This window comes from Engraulis encrasicolus, chromosome 8, assembly GCF_034702125.1.
Source record: "Engraulis encrasicolus isolate BLACKSEA-1 chromosome 8, IST_EnEncr_1.0, whole genome shotgun sequence".
In the NCBI taxonomy this organism is placed as follows: domain Eukaryota; kingdom Metazoa; phylum Chordata; class Actinopteri; order Clupeiformes; family Engraulidae; genus Engraulis; species Engraulis encrasicolus.
In genome coordinates, this window is record NC_085864.1 from 26,970,818 (window position 1) to 26,993,400 (window position 22,583).

The 22,583-nt window shown below is 43.6% G+C and overlaps 1 protein-coding gene across 1 annotated transcript; it reads left to right on the forward strand.

Moving 5' to 3' along the window:
* Positions 1–667: 667 nt before the first annotated feature.
* Positions 668–15,482, forward strand: LOC134453825 (elongation factor 2b-like). Its single transcript, XM_063204573.1, has 13 exons — positions 668–682; positions 2,686–2,900; positions 4,059–4,240; positions 6,174–6,382; positions 6,489–6,667; positions 7,426–7,531; positions 7,738–7,990; positions 9,048–9,243; positions 11,878–12,244; positions 12,536–12,889; positions 13,380–13,562; positions 14,706–14,838; positions 14,970–15,482. The coding sequence occupies exons 1-13, from the start codon at positions 668–670 to the stop codon at positions 15,161–15,163; spliced, it is 2,586 nt and encodes an 861-aa protein (XP_063060643.1). The 3' UTR covers positions 15,164–15,482.
* The last annotated feature ends 7,101 nt before the right edge of the window (positions 15,483–22,583 follow it).

The following is a 22,583-nucleotide window of genomic DNA, read 5'->3' on the forward strand; positions in this document are numbered from 1 at the left end:
AAGTCTACCCTAGCCTGATTATCATCGACTTTCAAATCCCTTCAAGACTTCGTCTGACCAAGAGCATAACAATTAACATTTCCCAAACAGCATTTCCCAAATGGCCTCCCTTGGTTTGCTAATGATTGTTTGCTTCCCAACAAAGTGGGAGGAGTTCCCGTATTTGCGGAAACTCAGAAAGTACTTGCATTGACTCTGGACCTGACTGGTAGCAACGCTGAAGCTGTAGCGTCACTAGGATGGCATGGCCTGGCTAAGTATACCCTTCCATCCACCCTGGACCCCTTCCTTCATACTGGTGCCAAAGAAGTAATTTCCATCCTGCTTGAATGACCCCCATCATCATGAAGTGCTTCGAATGGCTGGTCATGGCACACATCAAGTCTACCCTTCCACCCACCCTGGACCCCTTCCAGTTTGCATACAGAGCCCAGGACAGAGGTAGACCACCTGGCCAGACAGTGCAGAGAAAACAACCTCCTGCTGAACGTCAGCACAACACCTTGCCCTGACCATCGATGGTGCTGCTGTGGAGAGTGTCAGCAGCACATCCCACGTCAGTGAAGACCTCTCCTGGACCACCAACACAGCAACTCACACACACACACACACACACACACACACACACACACACACACACACACACACACACACACACACAGAACCTATGGAACTGCGCCATGTGACTGCACCTTACCTGCACTACCTTAGTCCTGCACTAACCAGAACTGCCCGGGCCCTGCAACATACAACACACTAGCGCTGCTTGTTGTTGTTGCCCCAACATTTCAGACAGCAATGTAGTTGCAGTGACAACTGATTAATGGCAGGTTTGCCCCTAGTTAGGGCCAAGGTTTGTGTATTGTTCGTCAGCAGTTGGAGGATAACAACCTTTCCATGGATATCACACATGTCGTCCCAACGTTCTGTCTTCTGACATATTGTTGTCTGGTTGCAGGTCAGTGGTGACGCACTGATGTTAGCCAAGGCCCTAGCTACTTCCATTACACGTGGCCTAAATGCTGGCTTAGCTAGGCACTTGTGCCTTCCCTTACGAAAATTGACCATGGTTTTACTGTAGTAACCATGGTTTTACTGTAGTAACCATGTTTTCTCTAAGTACTTCTAAGTTCTCCAAGCATTACTATGGCTTATCCATGTTTCTTGGGTAATCATGGAAACTGTGGTTCCTGACTATCCATGGTTCATGGTTATTCATGGTTTTCATGGGGTTTTTTTTCAGAATGGTTTGTGTCTATGGTTTCGTCACAAACCATGCTTAAAAAACAAATGGTTAATTGTGGGTTTCATGGTCACCCAAAAAAAACATGAAAACTTGTTTGCAGCTGTGATGTAATGGTTAGAGAGTTAGACTGAAGATCAAAGAGTTGCAGGTTTGAATCCCACCCCTACACCTCCATCCATGACGGAGTGCCCTTGAGCAAGGCACCTACCCATACATTGCTCCAAGGACTGTCACCAATATGTGTGTGGGATTTAAAAAAAGCTGCAGCTAAGTGTAATTTAATGAATAACTATAAACCGTGGTAAAACCATGGTTAGTTTTCAGCGTAAAACCATGGTTAATTTTATAGTTTAACCATAGTCAAACCAAAAACTGTGTCGATCCATGTGGAAAAAAACCATTAAATCATGGTTTACCATGGTCGATTCTCGTAAGGGTTTACCATTGCTTAGACTTGAGGGTGCCCAAGGTGTATATTAGAAGGGTGTTGATGCGAAAAGAGCAATATCGTTGGCTCCTCAAACATGAAATACGATGAGAGGAATGCAATTAGCTTTTGAGGATCGTGTTGTAATGCTGATGTTGTTGACTCAATGGCTGACTGCTAGCGGTGTATCGCCAAACTTCAGGCCTGAAGCTGCGCTTTGAAAACACATAAATAATGTATTGCTGGCTCCATAGGTGGGTTGGTTAAAATGTTAACCATTGCCATTTTAATCTGGTTGCCTTACAGTGTGCAGTGAAATATTTGCAGCGCTTATCTGACGTTAGTGCTCACCATTAAAATACAGATATTTCAGCAGTTTAATGCACAGTCGCACGCATCACCCTGGTGCCGTGGCACATTAGTGGCCTCTATTCACGGCAATTGTGGAGATGAATAGGATGAAGTTTGACTGGTGTGTGGGAGAATGTGAATAGGGGTGTAAATAATAATCGAAATGTACGGCTGATGATTTAATCGAGTCGTATTGTGGGGCATTATTAAGTATAAAAAATAATCGAATCGCTGGGGGTGGGCTGTGGCGCAGCACGCTAAGCCCCCCACATTTGGGTGTACAGTACACGCCCATGGGGACCCTGGTTTGAGTACGGCCGGGGTCATTTCCCAGCCCTACCCCATCTCTCTCTCACAACTGTTTCCTGTCTCCTCTCATACTGTCCAGTCATAATAAAGGCCGAAAAGCCCCCCTAGCTCCGTAACACAATAGAAGCAGAAAAGTAATTAGAAAAAATCGAATCATATTGTATCGTGTGGAATTCTTAAGTATCGGAAATAATCAACTTCCTGCTTTAAGAAATCGATACTGTATAGTATCATCATGGAAGCTGCGATTTACACCGCTAAATGTGAGCACTTATGACTGTCATTTTATGCACCATGGTCTTTATGTGTGAGATTGCATTTGGAACATCTGACATCTTCTCTTTTATAATAGGTGAACTTCACCGTTGACCAGATCCGTGCCATCATGGACAAAAAGTCCAACATTCGGAACATGTCTGTAATTGCGCACGTGGACCATGGGAAATCCACTCTGACCGACTCACTGGTGTCCATGGCCGGTATCATCGCCTCGGCCCGTGCTGGAGAGACCCGCTTCACCGACACGAGAAAGGATGAGCAGGAACGTTGCATCACCATCAAGTCAACGTGAGTGACTGTTATTGGCTGACCCAGTTACTTGGGATGCCAGGATTGTAACACAATTGTAACAAAGGTTGTACACAAGTGAGGTGCTTGTTACTTGTTAAACCAGTTAAACAACTGATAAACAAGAAAGGATGAGCATCACCATCAAGTAAACGTGAGTGACTGTTATGCCTCTTTTCCACTGCTGGATTTCTGGTAGGCCTACAGCTAGACACTGCACGACTCGGCCGCCAGTTTTTGCTTTTCGAATAGGCACGACACAGCTCAATGGTAAAGCAAAAAGTGGCGGCCGAGTCATTGTGGCTGTAGGCCTACCTGAAAACCGGCAGTGGAAAAGAGGCCATAGTGGCTGACTCAATTACTTGGGATGCCAGGATTGTAATTACAAGTGAGGTACTTGTTACTTGTTAAAGATCAACTCCCACAGTCATTTCATTAATACTATTGTGTTGTTCACCATTGTTAACGAATGCGTAACGCGTCGGGTTTGTTTCTTAAAAAAATGTTCTGGTTGCTTTGTTTCAAGCCGTCTTTGGCTCCCTCCTCCTGCTCTGTGTGTATCTGAGAGTAGCAACTAGCTGATAGTTAGGCTAAGCTAGGTTCCGTGCCACCAGCTGTCGCTTGTTTTGAAAACAAAGGACAACATATGCTTTCAGTGTGACGTAACACATGTAGGCTCTTCCTAATTTGCTCCACTGGCACTGACCGTCGTTTTTTCAAAAGTAGCGTGTAAACCGTTTTTTAACGGAAGTTTATCTTATCGTCCTGAGTCAGCCGATGCTTATGCGAGTCTGTAATAAGTGAACGATGGCTCTCGTGACCACTTCCACTGTCCACTGTCAGAAAACCCCACATGCAACTTTTTGCAGCGCGCTCCGAAGGAGTGTCGTGGGAATCACTTATCATTTGAAAACATCACTTTACATAACATATTCAGATTTGTATCAACTGCTGGCATTCCGGGATATAAAAACAGTCTCACAGCGAGTTCATTTGAACAGCACTTTTTCATTACGGTGTTGATTTTGAGACAGGCATGCCACGGGCACTGCGCAAATGACATCATCCTACCTTGTGCCCCTTTAAACAAGTTAAACAACTGTTAAACACGTTTAGTATGTGGGATTGTAAGACCAATCCTTTTGTTTCCCTTTACAGTGCCATCTCTATGTACTACGAGCTCAGCGAAAACGACTTGGCCTTCATCAAGCAGTGCAAAAATGGCTCTGGCTTCCTGATCAACCTGATCGATTCTCCCGGGCACGTCGACTTCTCCTCCGAGGTCACAGCCGCTCTCCGTGTGACTGATGGCGCCCTGGTTGTGGTGGACTGCGTATCCGGTAAGTCTTCGTAGCCTGGAAACAGTCGGCTTTCGCCCTCAGACCCTCCCCACCTATTCCAAGTTCCTATTTCATTGCAAGTATAGGACCTTACCCATAGACCTGGTTCTAGGGGTTCTGTGTTCTACCATGGCATGTCTTCACTTTTTTGCGTATTTGCCCCACCCATCTTCTGTTCTAACAGGGGCGATTTTAGAATCGCCTCAGACATGGTTCTGAGTGTGCAAGCCAAGTTCCAACTGTGACATGTTGCCCTGTCATGTGCAAACATTTATCCCCACCCACTGATTTTTAAAAAATCACCATGGCTTTTCTATCGCCAGTTTTTTCAGTAGGCTACACAATTGGAAATTGGGTTAAGCAAATATATTCTTTAAAGGGGCTCCAGGTAAGATTAAGTTTAAATGAATCACAGTCCCGAGTCAGCAGACGTTCATGCGAGTCTTTAATAAGTGAACGATGGCTCTCGTAATCACTTCCATGGTCCGCTGTCAGAAAATCCCACTCCCAACTTGGGGTCAGCCCTATGTTCTCACAGCCCATTGGTCCCACAGCCGGTTGGTTCCACAGCCCATTGGTCCCACAGCTTATCCTTGCTGCTTCATGTTCCCACATTTTAAAGAAAATATTCAAATATAGTCCCTATGTTCCACAAATCCATGTTCCCACATTTCCGATTAAACTAGGAGAACATACCTTTCTCCCTGCCATGGCACATGGGGCGTAAATTTGAATAAATTCTTTGAAATGTGGGAACATGGGGCAGCAGCTATACGCTGTAGGACCAATGGGCCTATAAATGTATGTTAAAAGTCTTACTGATGTGGGACCAATGGGCTGTGGGAACATAAACACGCTCCCTGCAACTTTTGGCACCGCGGTCCGAGGGAGTGTCGTGGGAAACACTTATCATTTGAAAACATCGCTTTACATACCATATTCAGATTTGTATCAACTGCTGGCATTGAAATTATGAAAAACAGTCTCACAGCGATTTTATTCGAACAGCATTTTTTCATCACGGTGTAGATTTTGAGACAGGCATGCCACGGGCTCCACACAAATGATGTCATCCTACCTTGTGCCTCTTTAAAGTGACTCCAGTTGGCCAAGGAATGAGTTGTGAAAGAATTGTGTTTTTTGTGCAAACGGCATTCAAACCATTTTTTTTAAGCCAAACAATAGGCCTTGCTATTATATATGTCACTATTTACAAGCCATTTAGGAAGCGCCAAGCCTCATTGTGAGAAGCCTTTTAGACAGGAGAAATATAAACACACACCAAGCAAAAAAGTCTTCTTAATGCTTACTAATCAGTTTGCAAGCATTATATTCATTCTGTTTCATTGCACATCCTAATGATAGTCATAATGATAGTGCTGTCACAAAAGAAAAAATAAATAGCGCGACCAACCAATGTTAATATTTCGAATGCAACTGAACATGCAAGCAAGAGGAGCATGACATTTACATTGAGTGTTAGAGAGGAGTAGTGTGCACACTGTGAAATTATGATAAACACCTCCACAAAAGTAGTATTTTGGTTGATGGGACGTCTGGCTATTCATTTATTTGCTTCCTGGTTTGTGAATGCACTTTGGCTAAAATATAGTGCAACATCAATATCCAATTGCCTACAATTCACAAGACAACTTGCCTAGTGAGTAATGCGTATCTGTTATTGTTTTGATGAGGACTCTTTTGCTTGTGTTATTAACCATGGTGTGAAAGTCATTGACACTGGGTTAACGTGGCTGCTCACCTACAGAACTCTGCTATTACATGTAAACACATATCAAACCAGTACCGTCAACCTCCCGTCAACTTGCAGGAATATGTATGAAGCCAGAACCGAACGCGGAATTCTATGTAAAAACAGTTCAAGTGTTATATACATGAGCCAACGGGTTTCCGTCCTGTGCTCTGTCCTCAGGTGTGTGTGTCCAGACTGAGACCGTGCTCAGGCAGGCCATTGCTGAGAGGATCAAGCCTGTGCTGATGATGAACAAAATGGACCGTGCCTTGCTTGAGTTGCAGCTCGACTGTGAGGACCTGTACACAACATTCCAGCGTATCGTGGAGACTGTCAATGCCATCATTGTCACCTATAGCGAGAAAGATGGACCAATGGGAGATATCCAGGTTTGTCAACTACCTGTAGGCCTATGTCTTCATCAGTCGACTTAATAGTGATTTGAGTTTAGTGATGTGAAGACCATTGTTACCATCTCCGCCCTCCTTCCTCCAGATTGACCCGGTGATCGGTACTGTCGGTTTTGGATCTGGGCTCCACGGCTGGGCCTTCACCCTGAAGCAGTTTGCTGAGAGTTACGTGGCCAAGTTTGCTGCCAAGGGTGATTGTCAGCTTACCCCACAGGAGCGTTGCAAGAAGGTGGAGGACATGATGAAGAAGCTCTGGGGTGACAGGTGAGGTTTTTATGTCTTTTATTGTCCGAGTGATTGTGTTTAAGCTTCTTAAAAGGAGCTCCACAACTTGAACAACCCTTACGAAAATCGGCCATGGTTTTACTGTAGTAACCATGTTTTTACCATAGTATGTCATGGTTACTCTACCTGTAAGTACTCTGAACCAACCATAGTATTGCTATGGCTGATCCATGTTTTTTGGGTAACTATGAAAGCCGTGGTTCCTGACTAACCATGGATCATGGTTATTCATGGGTTCCATTTTTTTTTAGCACGGTGGCACAAACCTTGCTCAAAAAGACATGGTTAATTGTGGGTTTCATGGTTACCCAAAAAAAACATGAAAACTTGTTTGCAGCTGTGGTGAGCAGCATGGGTGCAATATCTACTCTGGCCACAATCCTACACAGTGCACCTTTTACTGTAATGAATAATTATAGACCGTGGTAAAACCATAGTTAGTTTTCAGAGTAAAACCATGGTTAATTTTACAGTGAAACCAGTCAAACTATGATTTAACGATTGTAAGCAAAAAAACATGCTAAACTATGCTTTAAAAAAACATGAAAACCAGGGTTTACCATGTTCGATTTCCGTAAGGGAAATCAAGCATGTGTGTAACCATGTGACATAAACCACTCGGCAACACACCCTTTTGACTTGGGGAGATTATGCTCATTTGTTTTTTGCTGGATAGACTCGGAGAATTCAATTGTAGGGGAAATACTTGTGCTGAAAGCTGCTCACGTCCACCACAGGTGGTATGACCCAGTTACTGGCAAGTTCTCCAAGACTGACAAAGCACCAGATGGCAGGACTCTTCCACGCACCTTTAGCCAGTTCGTCCTTGACCCCATCTTCAAGGTAAGCCCGAATGTTCTAGATTTCACACACAAGGTTGGCAGATATGTGATGACTTAAAAATCTTCACTTTGTTTGTCCAGTGATGAGAGTACTCTGTCTGAAAGCTCTGCTTGAACCCAATGTGTAAACTTAAGTGTTATGAAAAGGTGGTCATGGCTGGCTTGGCAACTGCATTGCTCAGTTCTAACAGTCTGTCTCTGTTTCAGATGTTCGATGCCATCATGAACTTCAAGAAGGAGGAGACCGCCAAGATTATCGAGAAACTTAACATCAAGCTGGACAGTGAGGACAAGGAGAAGGAGGGCAAGGCCCTGCTGAAGGCTGTGATGCGTCGCTGGCTGCCAGCTGGGGAGGCGCTGCTCCAGATGATCACCATCCACCTGCCCTCTCCTGTCACAGCCCAGAAGTACCGCTGTGAGCTGCTCTATGAAGGACCAGGAGATGACGAGGCAGCCATGGGTAAGATCTTCCGTGTTTCTTTTGAGACTAATCAAATTTTGACCACAGAATTCTACAGCAACCAGAAGCTGGTACAGTGGTGGCATAGTCATTTTGATTTGTAAAGAAGTCCTGTGTGATTGACTTGAAGCCAGGCTGTGCCCTCCTAGTGACGCAACACTTTCAGCGTTGCAACTAGTCAGGGCTGCGTTTCCCAAAAACCCTTAAGTAGTACTTAAGCCTAAGTAGTACTTAAGTATGAGGGGCCACCTAGGCAATATATTAGAAATAGGTCTCACATCATTAGTAAAAGTCTATACATACAGTATTTTACCTTGCGAATACTCTTAGTGCAACCATTTTATTTGCATGTGCAAGAAAAAAATATTGTACGTAGGTCTATAAAATGATTGTATACATAAACTTTTAGTGATGTGCTATATTGCCTAGGGGGCCCCTCATACTTAAGTACTACTTAAAGTGATACTGTCCCATTTTTTGGAAATAAGCTTATTTTACACCTTTCCTTGAGTTAAATAATAGGGTTTTACCATTCTCCTGTACTTTCAAGCATCTCGTTATGACAGTGCAAATTTTACTTCCAAGCTAACAGTTAACATTGACTCCTATGAGACCAGTTAGCCGCGAGCTGGTCTCATAGGACTCATTGTTAACTGCTAGCATGGAGGTAAAATTTGCACTGCCATACCCTGAGAACGGTTGAAAGTACAGGAGAACGGTAAAACCCTACCATTTAACTCAAGGAAAGGTGTAAAATAAGCTTATTTCCAAAAATGGGACAGTATCACTTTAATCTTAAGTACTACTTAAGGGTATTTGGGAAACGCAGCCCAGGTCTCAAGAGCAATGTAAGTACTTTCTGAGTTCCCGTAAATACGGGAACTCCTCCCATTTTTTGTCGGTAAGCAAACAATCATTAGCAAACCAAGGTAGGCGGGTCCACCATGCCATTTGGGAAATGTTAATTGTTATGCTCTTGGTCAAAAGAAGTCTCGAAGAGATTTTAATGTCGATGATAATCAGGCTAATTGACTTGGTGCTGCTCCTCTTTTTTTAGCAATCAAGGAATGCAACGCCAAAGGCCCCCTTATGATGTACATTTCCAAGATGGTGCCCACCTCTGACAAGGGTCGGTTCTACGCTTTTGGTCGTGTCTTCTCTGGCACTGTGGCCACTGGCCAGAAGGTGCGCATCATGGGACCAAAGTTCTGCCACGGAAAGAAAGAGGACCTTTTCCAGAAGCAAATTCAGAGGTTAGTCTTTTTTTTTTGTTACTTTGTTTATTGGTAGGATTGTTCACAAGGCTTACAGTTCATTTCAATATAACACATTCATCATCATCATCATCATCATCATCATCATCATCATCATCATCGTCATGATCATCATCACCATCCTTTTTTCCCCCTTCTCTCTTCTTGTTTCTTCTTAATTTTTTTCTTAATATTATTCAATGACTTTTCAGCCTACTACCAGATAAACTTTTTTTTTTTTTTTTTTCCCAAATACGTAAATGACAATAGACAGTTGACGCAGACAAACATATAGACAAAAACAAACAAACCAACAAAGACAGAGAATAAATAAAATAAAAAATAATTTAAAAAAACACTTCAACTGAAACTTTACGAGACAATGATAGAGAGAAAAAGAGAGAGAGAGAGAGAGAGAGAGAGAGAGAGAGAGAGAGAGAGAGAGAGCGAGAGAGAGAAAGAGAAAGAGAAAGAGAGAAAGAGACATTCTATAGCTCACCTGTAGGTGTATGTGTGTGTGAAGTAGGTGTTGTATTGGATTTATGTATGTGCTGGTGTAGAGGGTGGGTGTGTGAGGGCATGCAAAAGCTGTGAAAGATTTGGAAGCTTATGTTGTTGTTCTATTTTCAAAGTAAAGACACATATTATTGCAAAGATTTTCTGGGTACATTTCTTCCCATTTGTGTGAGCACTTTCTAGAAAATAATATATTTTTTTCCATTTCCAAAACATTTTCTATTGTATTATACCATAGCTGGACGTCTGGTTGTTTGCTTTGTTTCCATAGTTTTGTAATTTGCTTTAGTGCAGTAAGTCTTAGAATATGAAAAAAATTACGGTGCGTTCTTTTTATGCTGTTCGGTAGGTCAATGCCCAATACATTTACTGGTGTTAGAGGTTGTTTAAGATCAAAAATGTATCTGACGCTTTACCTCCTCCCAAAATGGTTTTATTATAGAACATGTATAGAATATGTGTGTATGTGACCCTTCTTCTCCACATCCTCGCCAACATTTTATGTCAGCTCCTGAGATATGGGCACATTGTTTAGGTACCATAAAAAATCTTTGATTTGGTTAGTCTTGTGGTTGGTTAGTCTTGTGCTGACTATTTCCATAGTCAGTTTTAAAGTACCAGTCCGGGAGGCTCGGATGGTGAGGACATGTTGAAGAGATGGGGTGTTAATCAGCACGACAGAAGTTCAGATGAGGCAATAAATATCAGACCCTGTAGATCATTAGGGGTATTTTCACCTAGTCCCCTTTACTGTAAGTGGACCTCTTTAAGTGGACCAAAATGTGAACCAACAGCAAAAGGACTGAGTTCTGTTTTTGTTCATATTGTGAATGTATTACTAAACGAACCAGCTGCTCTTTCTTTCTTAGACTTTTATGGTGTGTCAGTACTCTTGTAGATCATACCCGCTCCTCTAGGCATTTTCACACCTAGTCCCATTTAAGTGAATCTAACTTCTTCTTCTTTAAGTGGACCAAGAAGTGAACCGAAAGCAAAAGGACTCAGTTCTGTTTTTGTTCATATTGTGAGTGCACCCGGTCCTCCAAGAGCCCTCCTTAAGTGATTAGCCCTAGTCACTAGTGTAACTTCTCAGAACTCGTACGTGAACCGTACTGAGACCACGTAAAGGTCTCAGTACGGTTCAATTTCAAGAGGTCTGGTTACACTTCAAAGCTTTCACATATATGCACAGACAATGCTTAGTCACAGGTCTGAGTTCGCTTAAATGGCTGAAAGGGACCAGGAGTGAAAACTCTATGGCACTCTTAGGTTACATTCGGCACCAGTTGCATCATGTTGTGGCAGCCGTTGTGGCTGTTGTGGCAGCCATGGCCTAGTGGTTAGGAAGTTGGTCTTTCAATCTGGGGGTTGTTGGTTTGAATCCCACCTGACCTCTCCCTCCTCCTCTACTCCATCCATGGCTGAAGTGCCCTTGAATAGTAATGGTGGGGTGGCGTCCGCGCCAATGTCTTATCCTGAGCGTTTCGCTCTGTGCGTAATTCCAAGAGCAGTATAATGAAAAGGAAGAAAGGAGTCGCACACTGGAGCTGAATGCAAAATCAAAAACTGTATTAAACAAAGCCAAAAAAAAGTCAATAAAACCGACAGACAAGGGACAAACGTTTCTGGTCTAGCCCATCATCAGTGTTCCCAGTTACGGTTCAACCTGGGAACACTGATGATGGGCTAGACCCGAAACGTTTGTCCCTTGTCTGTCGGTTTTATTTACTTTTTTCGGCTTTGTTTCATACAGTTTTTGATTTTGCATTCACCTCCAGTGTGCGACTCCTTTCTTCCTTTTCATGAAGTGCCCTTGAGCAAGGCACCTAACCCCACATTGCTCCAGGGACTATAACCTGGAAGATAATTAGTGTAAGTCGCTTTGGAAGCGTCAGCTAAGTGTAATATAATAGTAAACAATGCAGCACTTGTACTTAGCGGTTCTCCGCATGGTGACTGTCTGACACCAAAAGCAGACCGGAAGCAGCTGTCCTTTAGATACAAAGTATCTAAAGCTTTTCAGAATTCAAATAAGTCATTTCAGTCTGTGTTTCATTGGTATGAAAACATTTTCCACTCCAGTCAGTTAATTGATTTTCCTCCTTCCTTTTTTCATAGGACCATCCTGATGATGGGACGCTACGTCGAGCCCATCGACGACGTGCCATGCGGTAACATTGTCGGTTTGGTTGGCGTGGACCAGTTTTTGGTCAAGACCGGGACCATTACCACTTTCGAAAACGCCCACAACATGAGGGTGATGAAATTCAGCGTGAGCCCTGTCGTGCGAGTGGCCGTCGAGGCAAAGAACCCTGCCGACCTGCCCAAGCTGGTGGAGGGCCTGAAGCGTCTGGCCAAGTCCGACCCCATGGTGCAGTGCATCATCGCGGAGTCCGGCGAGCACATCATTGCTGGAGCCGGAGAGCTGCATCTGGAGATTTGCTTGAAGGATCTGGAGGAGGATCATGCCTGCATTCCAATCAAGGTACGGTCAAGTCAAGTCAAAGTTTATTTGTAATGCACTTTTAAAACAACAAGAGCAGCTGACCAAAGTGCTAACAGGAAGGCCTAAGTAAAGAGACTTGAAACAACATGGAACAACACAGACAAAGAGACTTGAGTATGATCAATCATATAGTATCTACAGTATGATCATCGTGCCCCAACGTGTTGGGTTTTCTTTTATTTCCCTTATTGCCTGGCATAGTATGCATGTTTATTGAAATTATTCTCTGTCTGTCTTGTTCTCATTTTGTATTCTGTTGTCCTTTGGCAGAAATCTGACCCAGTTGTGTCCTACAGAGAGACTGTGAGTGAGGAGTCTAGCGTCATGTGCCTGTCCAAGTCCCCCAACAAGCACAACCGACTATATATGAAGGCCCGTCCCTTCGACGACGGTTTGGCCGAGGACATTGACAAGGGTGAGGTCACCGCCAGGCAGGAACTGAAGGCCCGCGCTCGCTACTTGGCCGAAACGTACGAGTGGGACGTCGCCGAGGCCCGTAAGATCTGGTGCTTTGGCCCTGACGGAACCGGGCCAAACATGGTTGTAGACGTAACCAAGGGAGTGCAGTACCTCAATGAGATCAAGGACAACGTGGTGGCTGGGTTCGAGTGGGCATCCAAGGAGGTATGTGGTTATCCCTAAAAGATTCTGTAGATGTTAGGATTTTCAGTAATGGAGCCAGGAAGGCATGTTTGCAATAAGCATTTACATCAACCAAACTGCTTTGTTAAATCGCTGATTTATTGTACAATCACTGATTTTAGTTGTTGCTGTGCAGTTGTATGACAGTCATGGGTAAGCGGTTAGGGCGTCAGACTTGTAGCCCAAAGGTTGCCGGTTCGATTCCCGACCCGCCAGGTTGGTGGGGGGAGTAATCAACCAGTGCTCTCCCCCAGCTTCCTCCATGACTGAGGTACCCTGAGCATGGTACTGTCCTGCCGCACTGCTCCCTAGGGGCGCCATTGAGGACTGCCCTCTTGCATGGGTGAGGCATAAATGCAATTTCGTTGTTTGCAGCGGTCACTTGTGTGCTGTGTCACAATGACAATGGGAGTTGGAGTTTCCCAATGGTCTTTCACTTTCACTTCACTGAATCTGTGTCTCCTGTCTCCAGGGAGTGCTGTGCGAGGAGAACCTGCGTGCCGTTCGTTTTGACCTTCACGACGTGACCCTGCACGCTGACGCTATCCACCGTGGTGGTGGCCAGATCATCCCCACTGCCCGTAGAGTGCTGTACGCCGCCCAGCTGACAGCCAAGCCCAGGCTCATGGAGCCCATCTACCTGGTGGAGATTCAGGTACTGCGCTATTTATATGCTAGTGGTGTGCATTGGCACTGCCCTCACGATTTGATTCGATTACGATTCTGGAGGTAACAATTCAATTCGAATCGATTCACAAAATATGCCGCTTCGATTATGACACTTGCCGAATCGATTATTGAATTGTCCTGCCTCGCATCGCGATGCATTGCTGAATCGATTATTGTGCACACCACTATTGTATATACAGTATATACTTTTAAAAAAAATCATAGGTTTTGTTGTGACTGAATTTGACCAGAAGGGAGCTGGGGTAGGGTTGGGAGTAACCCAGGCCATATTTTATCCATTGTAGCCTAAGCCCTTTTTTGGGAATGGTGTCCTCTGTCGCTAAGCTAGTGAAAGTCAATGCATCCGTGTACGGATGCATTGACTTTAACTAGCTTAGCTCAATACTCCCTCTTTTAACTTGTCTTAAAGACAAAGCTTAACATGAAAAATAAGACACTTTACCACCTTTATAAACCCCAGCCAACAATTTTAACTGTATTAAGCCCCAAAATAGTGGCATACCCCTTTAAGGCCTAAATACTGTATCTCAGCCGTTGAAGCACATACAAACATGAAATAAGTTGCATTTAAAAGCTAGGACCCTCATCTTGCATTAGAATGTTCAGTTCTAACATAGCCACATTTGTAATTGAAAAACTCAAAAGCCTTAATGCAGCGTATATGTCGCTCCAAGCTAAAATGGGTTAAAAATTATCGACTTATCGTTGCAGCCCTAATATTAGGCTTCATAATATTATATTGGGCAGTCATGGGTCAGCATTTAGGGCGACAGACTTGTAGCCCAAAGCCTGCCGGTTCGACTCCAAATCCGTCAGGTTGGTGGGGGGAGTAATGAACCAGTGCTCTCCTCCATCCCCCTCCATTACTGAGGTACCCTGAGCATGGTACCGTCCTGCCGCACTGCTCCCTTGGGGGATGCCCCCTTGCACGGGTCAGGCATAAAATGCAATTTCATTGTGTGCAGTGCAGTGAACACTTGTGTGATGTGGAATGTTGTGTCAAAATGTCAATGGGAGTTGGGAGATTCCCAGTAGAGCTTTCACTTTCCCTTTCACTTGCATTAGTGTATTTTACACTGACTTGTTTTTGTCCCCTTTCCGTGTCTAGTGTCCTAAGCATGTGATCGGCGGCATCTACAGTGTGCTAAATCAGAAACGTGGGCACGTGTTTGAGGAGTCCAATGTTGTGGGAACACCCTTGTTCATCGTCAAGGCGTACCTGCCTGTCAACGAGTCTTTCAGTGAGCAGACAATCCACAAATACTATGCTGAAATGCTGTATTTCTTTAGGATATATTGTTTGACCAAGGCCACTCTTTCCATAGCTTTAATGCTCTGTTTTTTTTATTTTTTATTTTGCTCCTGTCTTCAGACTTCACAGCGAGTCTGCGCGCCAGCACCAGTGGCCAGGCTTTCCCTCAGTGCGTGTTCGACCACTGGCAGATTCTGCCTGGAGATCCCTTCGACTCAACCTCCAAGGCCGCACAGGTTGTCGCAGAGTCGCGTAAACGCAAGGGTCTCAACCTGGCCGTGCCTGCATTGGAAAACTACCTGGACAAATTGTAATAATAATAATATTAAATGCGTTTTATATAGCGCTTTTCTTGATACTCAAAGTCGCTTTACAGATGAGAAAACATGTAGACAATACAGACATACAGGGGGGAAACAACAGAACTGTGAGAGACAACATAGGACAACAACAACAACAATGGATGTGGGAGGAGGGCAGCGGTGTTGGTTGGGGGAACTGGGTAAGCAGGCCTAGGTGTTGTAGGTGGTCTGGAAAAGATGGGTCTGGAGTTTGAAAGAGGACAGTGAGTCAGACTCACGGATGGCCTGAGGAAGGGAGTTCCAGAGGGTTTGTAGAAGAACTGCCTCCCGTCTGCCGCCCCCCCGTAGAAGATCTGCCCCTCATCTCCCGCTCTCCCCTTGCTCTGAGGGACTGGACTGTGGAGATTACATCTCACAAGCACTAAGATTTGCCAAAACGATGGTCAAATAATTTACGTAACTATCTCCACATGTGAAATGTAAAGCGTAAAATAAAGGTTAATAAAAAATGGAGTGTTGTGGAGTGTTTGTAAGCTTAGCTCTACCCCTGTATTTGTTAAAGTACTTCTAATCATATATTGTTGTTCTGTGGGGATCACAGCAGGACACAGAATATGCATTTTTGCTTTATCTTATGGATAGATATGATTGCACCTAGATCCTATTGATTCCACCGTATTGCTCATTCCTTACATTTGTTCTATAGTTGCTATGACATAACCTGGTTCTCACGCAAGCTCACAAAGTTGAGCGAAAATGCACAAAGGGTCTGTGTGAGAGCCAGGCTACGTATGACAGCCCATTAGTTCAAACCTCAGGGTCTGGAAGTCATTGTGTTTGGGTCTGGGACCATCAACTACTAGCTAGGTAGCCTACCAAAGGAAATAGCGTAGTAGATTTTGTTGTACCTATTGTGTACGGTTTGGTTGATGGACTGTTGGACTAATGGGCCGAAGGACCAATGGCATTATCATCTCTGCGAGACTTGGGCATAACAATTATTACATTACATTATTATTACATTGTAACATTTCCCAAACGGCATAGTTGACCCGCTTCCTTGGGTTTGCTTATGCATATATATTTTCATTTGTTTCAACCTCATGGCGGGCCCAATGTTTGCCACGCCCGGGCCGGATCTGGCCCACAGGCCGGTATTTGAGGACCACTGCACTAGAGTATACATGCTTGAATATCATGCTTTACTTGCAGTAACACCTTTCTCTATCCAGGAATTCCCATCCCCACCTGCTGACCCACACACACAGGGTCACTGACACCTTTTGCTGAGTCCAGGACAAAGTCATCTGAAAGGGCCCCCATCCAATACATGCAATGTAATAAGAACCCAATTTTGGGCCCCCTGTCTTCCATGGCCCGGGACAACTAACCCCTTTTCCCAGATCATGGTCCCTGTCTCTGTCCAATCAGAAAACAGGACAAGTGTGTCATGATGACCAAATATTCTGACCTTTACAGTGTCTCTGTCCAATCAGAGAGCAGGGCAGAGTGTCATAATAGCAAAGTATCCCCCCCAATTTTTTTTTTTACAGTAGGCAGGTCTAACCCCACTTGTGATCAGGTCTGGTGGTAACCAGAAAAAGATGCCCCTTGGTCATGACGAGATGAGGCTTACTGATGGTGAATTGAATTTTGGAAATAGACAGCACACGTCCATACAGCAGGTACCATATGGTGTGCCAAATAACTTCTTGGGTTTCCTGGGCCTATAACAGTCGTAGGTCAGAGAGGGAGACTTGGGGAGAGAGACTTGGGGAACAGGCAAACACAAGAGGCACACGCACACTGGGGACCGGATTTACCTTGAGTGCCTTTGGAGGAGAGGAGAGGAGGGCCAGGAATCAGGATCTCAGGACTGAGCTAGTACCTCCATAGAAGATGTCCACTTGCGTTGACCCAGGGTCTTAGATGGTAAGGTTGGTTGCCTTTACACACCGTCCACCATTACAGTATTACAGGGTTTTCACACCTGGTCCCTTATAATCATTTAAGTGAACTCAGACCTGTAACTCAGCATATATTAACGCTTCAAAGTGTACCCAGACCCCTTGGAAGTGAACTGTACTGAGACCTTCATTGGTGTTGGCTCAGTACAGTGAGCTTAAGAGTTATACTTTTGACGAGGTGTAATCACTTAAGGAGGGCTGTAGATGACCGGGGGTGATCATGAAGAGGACTTACAACAAAAACAGTACTGAGTCCTTTTGCTGTCGGTTCACTTTAAGAGGACTAGGTGTGAAAATGCCCTAAGTGTGGAAACACCCCAAGTGTGGGTACTAGCATCTTATAACATTGACCTAGGAAAAAAATAAATAAAAGCTGGCGTACGGCAGATGACACTTCAAACAGAGTGGCACTCAGGATCAGGGCTTTGAACCGTTATTTTTTTCCAAACGTTCCGTTCCGAACAGAAACGGAATTATAACGTTTCCGGTTATGAGTTCCACCAATAAATTGACGTTCCCGAACCGGTTAGAACAAAAAAATATTGTTCCCGGAACGGTTAATTTCGTTCCTGTCAGCTGATTATTCCCCATAGGCCTAACTGACGTTAATTAACCAAGAAAGACGGAAATGCAAATGAGTCAGCCTACATTCCGAACTGTTTATTCAAGCGGATGAAAAGAATAGGCTTATCCTCCAGAATTTTGTCATTCAGAGACGACCTAAGCGGAGAAGCGGAGAATAAACCTCAATGATGAAAATGCGCGCTCCACGCTGACTTGGGTCACGGGGAGTGCTATGATGGACAATGTAGCTTGTGCATATTTGAAATGGCCATGGATGCCCAATAACGTAGAACATTCTCGGTGCGCTTTACACGCGCTTCTCTGCAATGTCTTACAATGATGCAATGGAAACTCTGCCCTTTTGTATGACAGTGGTTTCTCTTATTTAAGATGTGGAGTGGAGACTTTGTAATCCACAGCTCTCTCTCCATTCAGTCAGAGAATGTCTGATGTCACACAGGACGTGAACCTCAGCCGTCATGGTAACGTGCGCAGAAAAATAATTATTTTTTGTTTTGTTTGAGGAACGGTTTTAACCGGTATTAACCGGTTACCATTATTTTTAAATAAGTGTTTCCGTTCCAGAACATAAAAAATAATAAAGTTTCCGGTTTCGTTTCTGTTCCCTGTAAAATACAAAAAGTTCCTGGTTTTCGTTTTCGTTCCTTGAACCGGTTCAAAGCCCTGCTCAGGATCCAACTGCCAAAGACTTCATAAATGTCAATATATCCTTAGTCATGAACTATGATATCACTAGACAGAAAGATGATTGGATATGTGTTATGCTACAATAAATAAAATAAAAGTGGTGAATTCATCCGGCCACTGTTTAGTGTACACACAGCTTATGGATTTTACATTTACTAAGTTATTGCATGAAAGAAAAAAATGGGCGGAGACACATTTTTTCGCGTTCACAGGGAATGAGATGACTACATCACACGGACAGCACTGTATCCAGAAGCCTCATCTGCATGAAACAACAAAAGTATCCACTCATTTAGCAGAGATCCTCTTCCTGTATGCTTACTTATCTAAACTCATACATATGTATTTATTTGTCTTTGAAGTGGAGACTGTGAAGTAGTACAACAGGACAAATAAAAGGTTCGTACACACACACAAACATAAAAGGTTCGTACACACACACACACACACACAGGTTCGTACATACACACACACACACACACAGAGACACACACACACACAAACGCACACACCAGCACACGCACGCACACATACACACACACACACGCACACACACAAATAACAATAACAATGGAAGTAGCATGAGTCATTTCTGGTGAAATCCCAGTAAGCAGGGCAAGTCGTTTGATGGGCTTTTCATGCATTATTTATGTCAGCCATTTTGACTTGATTGTTGACATTTAGCCCTGTGAAATAACCATCTACATTCAGCTCATACATTTATGCACTCGTATTACCACGTACAAGTACAGGTGTGCAATACTCTGACCTACTGTACGTTTTTTACTACTTGAACAAACAGAAGTGATCATTTCTTTCTCAAGATGTGGAACATTTTTGCAGAGTGTCCAATGCTCTTGTTGTTAATGACGTCAGATTACATGCATATGAAACAAAATGTATGAATCAGTTTAAAAACAAAAGTTTCACACTTTTCAGCTGGGTTGATTAACTGAGGCCATTTTCAGTGCGTCACTCAGCTTAACTGTACAGCTTTTACTGCACGCCTTGCACGGCTATTGTTATTATGCTTTTTGTCTTCTCTCTTTTTTGCACTTGTTTTATCTCTTTGTAAAGCACATTGAATTGCTTCCATGTATGAAATGCGCTTTCGAAATAAATTGCCTTGACTTGCCTTAAAAAATCAATAATTTGTGTTTTGATCAGCACTGTATTGTTAAATTCAGCCCAAACTGTGAGCAATTACAAAGGTACATTCTCTAAACTCATTCTTTTTACTATTACTTTAATCTGTTTGTGAACCCTCCACTACTGGGGTATAGACTCTTAATGTAGCAGTTGTTTCACTGAGAGCAAAAATCAACAACAAAAAAACGTAATTGAACTTGTGGAGAAGGTGATGGCATTGTTCTTATATCCCATTTTTCATTCGAGGGGCCACTTCAAATTCCTCCAAAGGCCATAAAAGCTCTTCAAGAGCCGTACTATGACCACAAACCAGGATTTCCCCCCTGCACTTTAGGCTTAAATTGAGAGCAGCCATTTTTAAAACAGTAGAGACCCCACCCTGCTGTTCGAGGATATGACTCTCTGGACCCTGGCACTTGGTGTGGAGTAGCTGGACATATTTTTTTAATCATCAGAAAACAGAAAATGGTAACACTTTATAATAATGTCTGCTTATAAAGCATTAATAACACTTAGTAAGGAATTGACTAATAATGAACAAAACATTAAAACATTTTTGTAAATGACTAGGAAATGTTAACAAATGTTTGTAAATGACTAGGAATTGTTTTAATATTTCATATTCATCAAACATTTAGAAATTGCTTGTAAATGAATGAAATACTTTGTTATAATGTATATAAAATCTTGAATATATTATTTGTAGATCATTTATAAAGTAAGGGTTAACGTTCGGCGAGAAGGTCGCTACCGTGGAATAGCAGCATGACAGAGAGAATCTTTAGACCCCGACGCGGAGCGGAGGGGTCTTGTTCTCTCTGAAGTGCTGCTATTCCACAAAGCGACCGACTCACCGAAAGTTAACCCGCTTATTATATGGATATACTTAAATGATTCACACATGGCGGGGACATTTCTTTAGGCCTATTTAATGTGAAGTCTATTATAGTTTTTAATGTCAAAAGATTGTTGCTGCGCAAAACAAAACAGTGCCGTTGTGGAACACCGCTAACAGCTAGGTAGCCAGGACAACAGGTGTTGTCTATCACAGCAGCTGATTAGAGTCTTGTTGAAAAGTCGCTTTAGCAGTGAAAAGTCTTGTTGCCATTGACAGCAGTCTGTTATAGACCAACCCGTCCGTTATCGAAAAATAACAGACGTGCGAACGTTGGGGAGCCCCGTTGAAATGAATGGAGCATTCGACCGATGACGTCACAACCATATAATAAGACTCAATAAAACTTAGTTAATAATAAAAGCATTTTTTAATGCTTTGTTCATCATTAGTAAATTATTTACTTAGTCTTTACTAAGAAGACATTATTATAAAGTGCTACCCAGAAATTAATATTCTGTACTTGAGTTCAACATAGCCAATATCCAGTGAAACAGATGAAGGGAGTGGAATGTAAACAGTATAAATAATCCAAGGCCCCCATGTAGAAATGGCTCACATTTTTATACACATGTTCTGGCACTCCATTGCAACACCCCGACCACGCGCTAACTTCTCAGTCACCCCCAGAGAACACTTTAGTGGTCATCGGCTCACTCAACTTAACGGCGCCGTGACAAACACACCGCAATGGTGGCGGGCATCGATGCTCTTTAACAATTCATGAGGAACACTGAGAACAAGAGAACAAGGGGCGAGGAGGAGAAGGGCCTGAGTGGGGGAGTACAGAGAAGGAGGTGCAGGGTTGCTGACAGACAGGAAGGCCACACTACTACACCAAGGGAGCCGACAGCAGGGGGGGTCAAAGGGGTCTGTTGACCAGGGCCCAGGCAAAGGTTGGGCTCAGAATTAGTTGCTCATTACATTGTATTGATGGGAGGGCCCTTTCCTAAAATGTTTTCCCGGGGCCGACTTAAGCTGTCAGCGGGCCTGCACTACACTACAGTACACTACAGTACAGTGCAGCAGACAGGCCAGCAGCACCCACAGCTGCCAACAGAGTCATTATAGTTGTATGTTTGTATGTTTGCATTCTGTGTAGCACAGGGCTGGACTGGCCATCTGGCAAACAGGGTATTTTCCCGCCGGTTTGCCAACAGTCCTCAGACGGTTGTTTTGTTTATTTGTTTTTGTTTTTGTTTTTGTTTTTGCCCAGAAACAAGCCTTCAGTTTAATGGGGTGGCCCATTGGTGTATCTTGAAAAGTGCACTGCGTAAGATTGTGGCCAAAGCAGGTATTGCAACTATGCTGCTCATTCAAACTGGGCTGCCTATTGCCAAATTTTATCTTTTTAGGCATATTTACAAAGTAACAAACTAATATGTATTAGTGACCAAAGTACAGTACATTAGTGAGCTAAAAATGTCCCCCTTTTCATGTGCGAAAAGTGCCATTTGCCCAGTCATAATGAATACTTGAATAATTTGAAGGTCATGGTATTTGTGAAAAAGGTAACATTTGTGAATGGGCAGCCTGAATTCTGGAAATAAACTACTAAAACTATTACACAGTGCACCTTTCATATAGACAGGGGACTGGCATCACACCATGGAAAAGCAGGAGGTTGTGTGAAGGTGCTTGGCTGCTGCCCGGGCTGTTTCTCAAACCCAGTGCAGCCTTGGTGTAGCCTATAAACACTGTACTTTCTTCTCACTTCTCTTTGCATCTCTCCATCTACAACTTTCTCTTTGTCACACATCACATATGTTAAACTTGGATTTTTTTCGCACACCTCAGCTGGCAGGTGCGTCAGAGATGGATGGCAATTGCCTGATGAAGCGAAGTGGTCAGTGTGCGGGAGTTTTTTTTCAAGTTGTAACACATCACATATCACATATCACATATCGTCAGGGAAGCCGACAGGGGGGGACAAAGCTTGTCCCTGAACTGGGTCCTCATTTCAATGTATGCCTTGGATTGGGGGACCTTTCAGATGACTTTGTCCCAGGCTCTGCAAAAGCTGTCAGCCGCCCTGCATATCTCCCAAACTCCAAATTTCTCTGTCACACATATAGAATCCTGTATAGGAACACACTTTCCTAAATGCATGCACCTGCAAAATAAGGTGATGAGGGCCAGATCGCACATT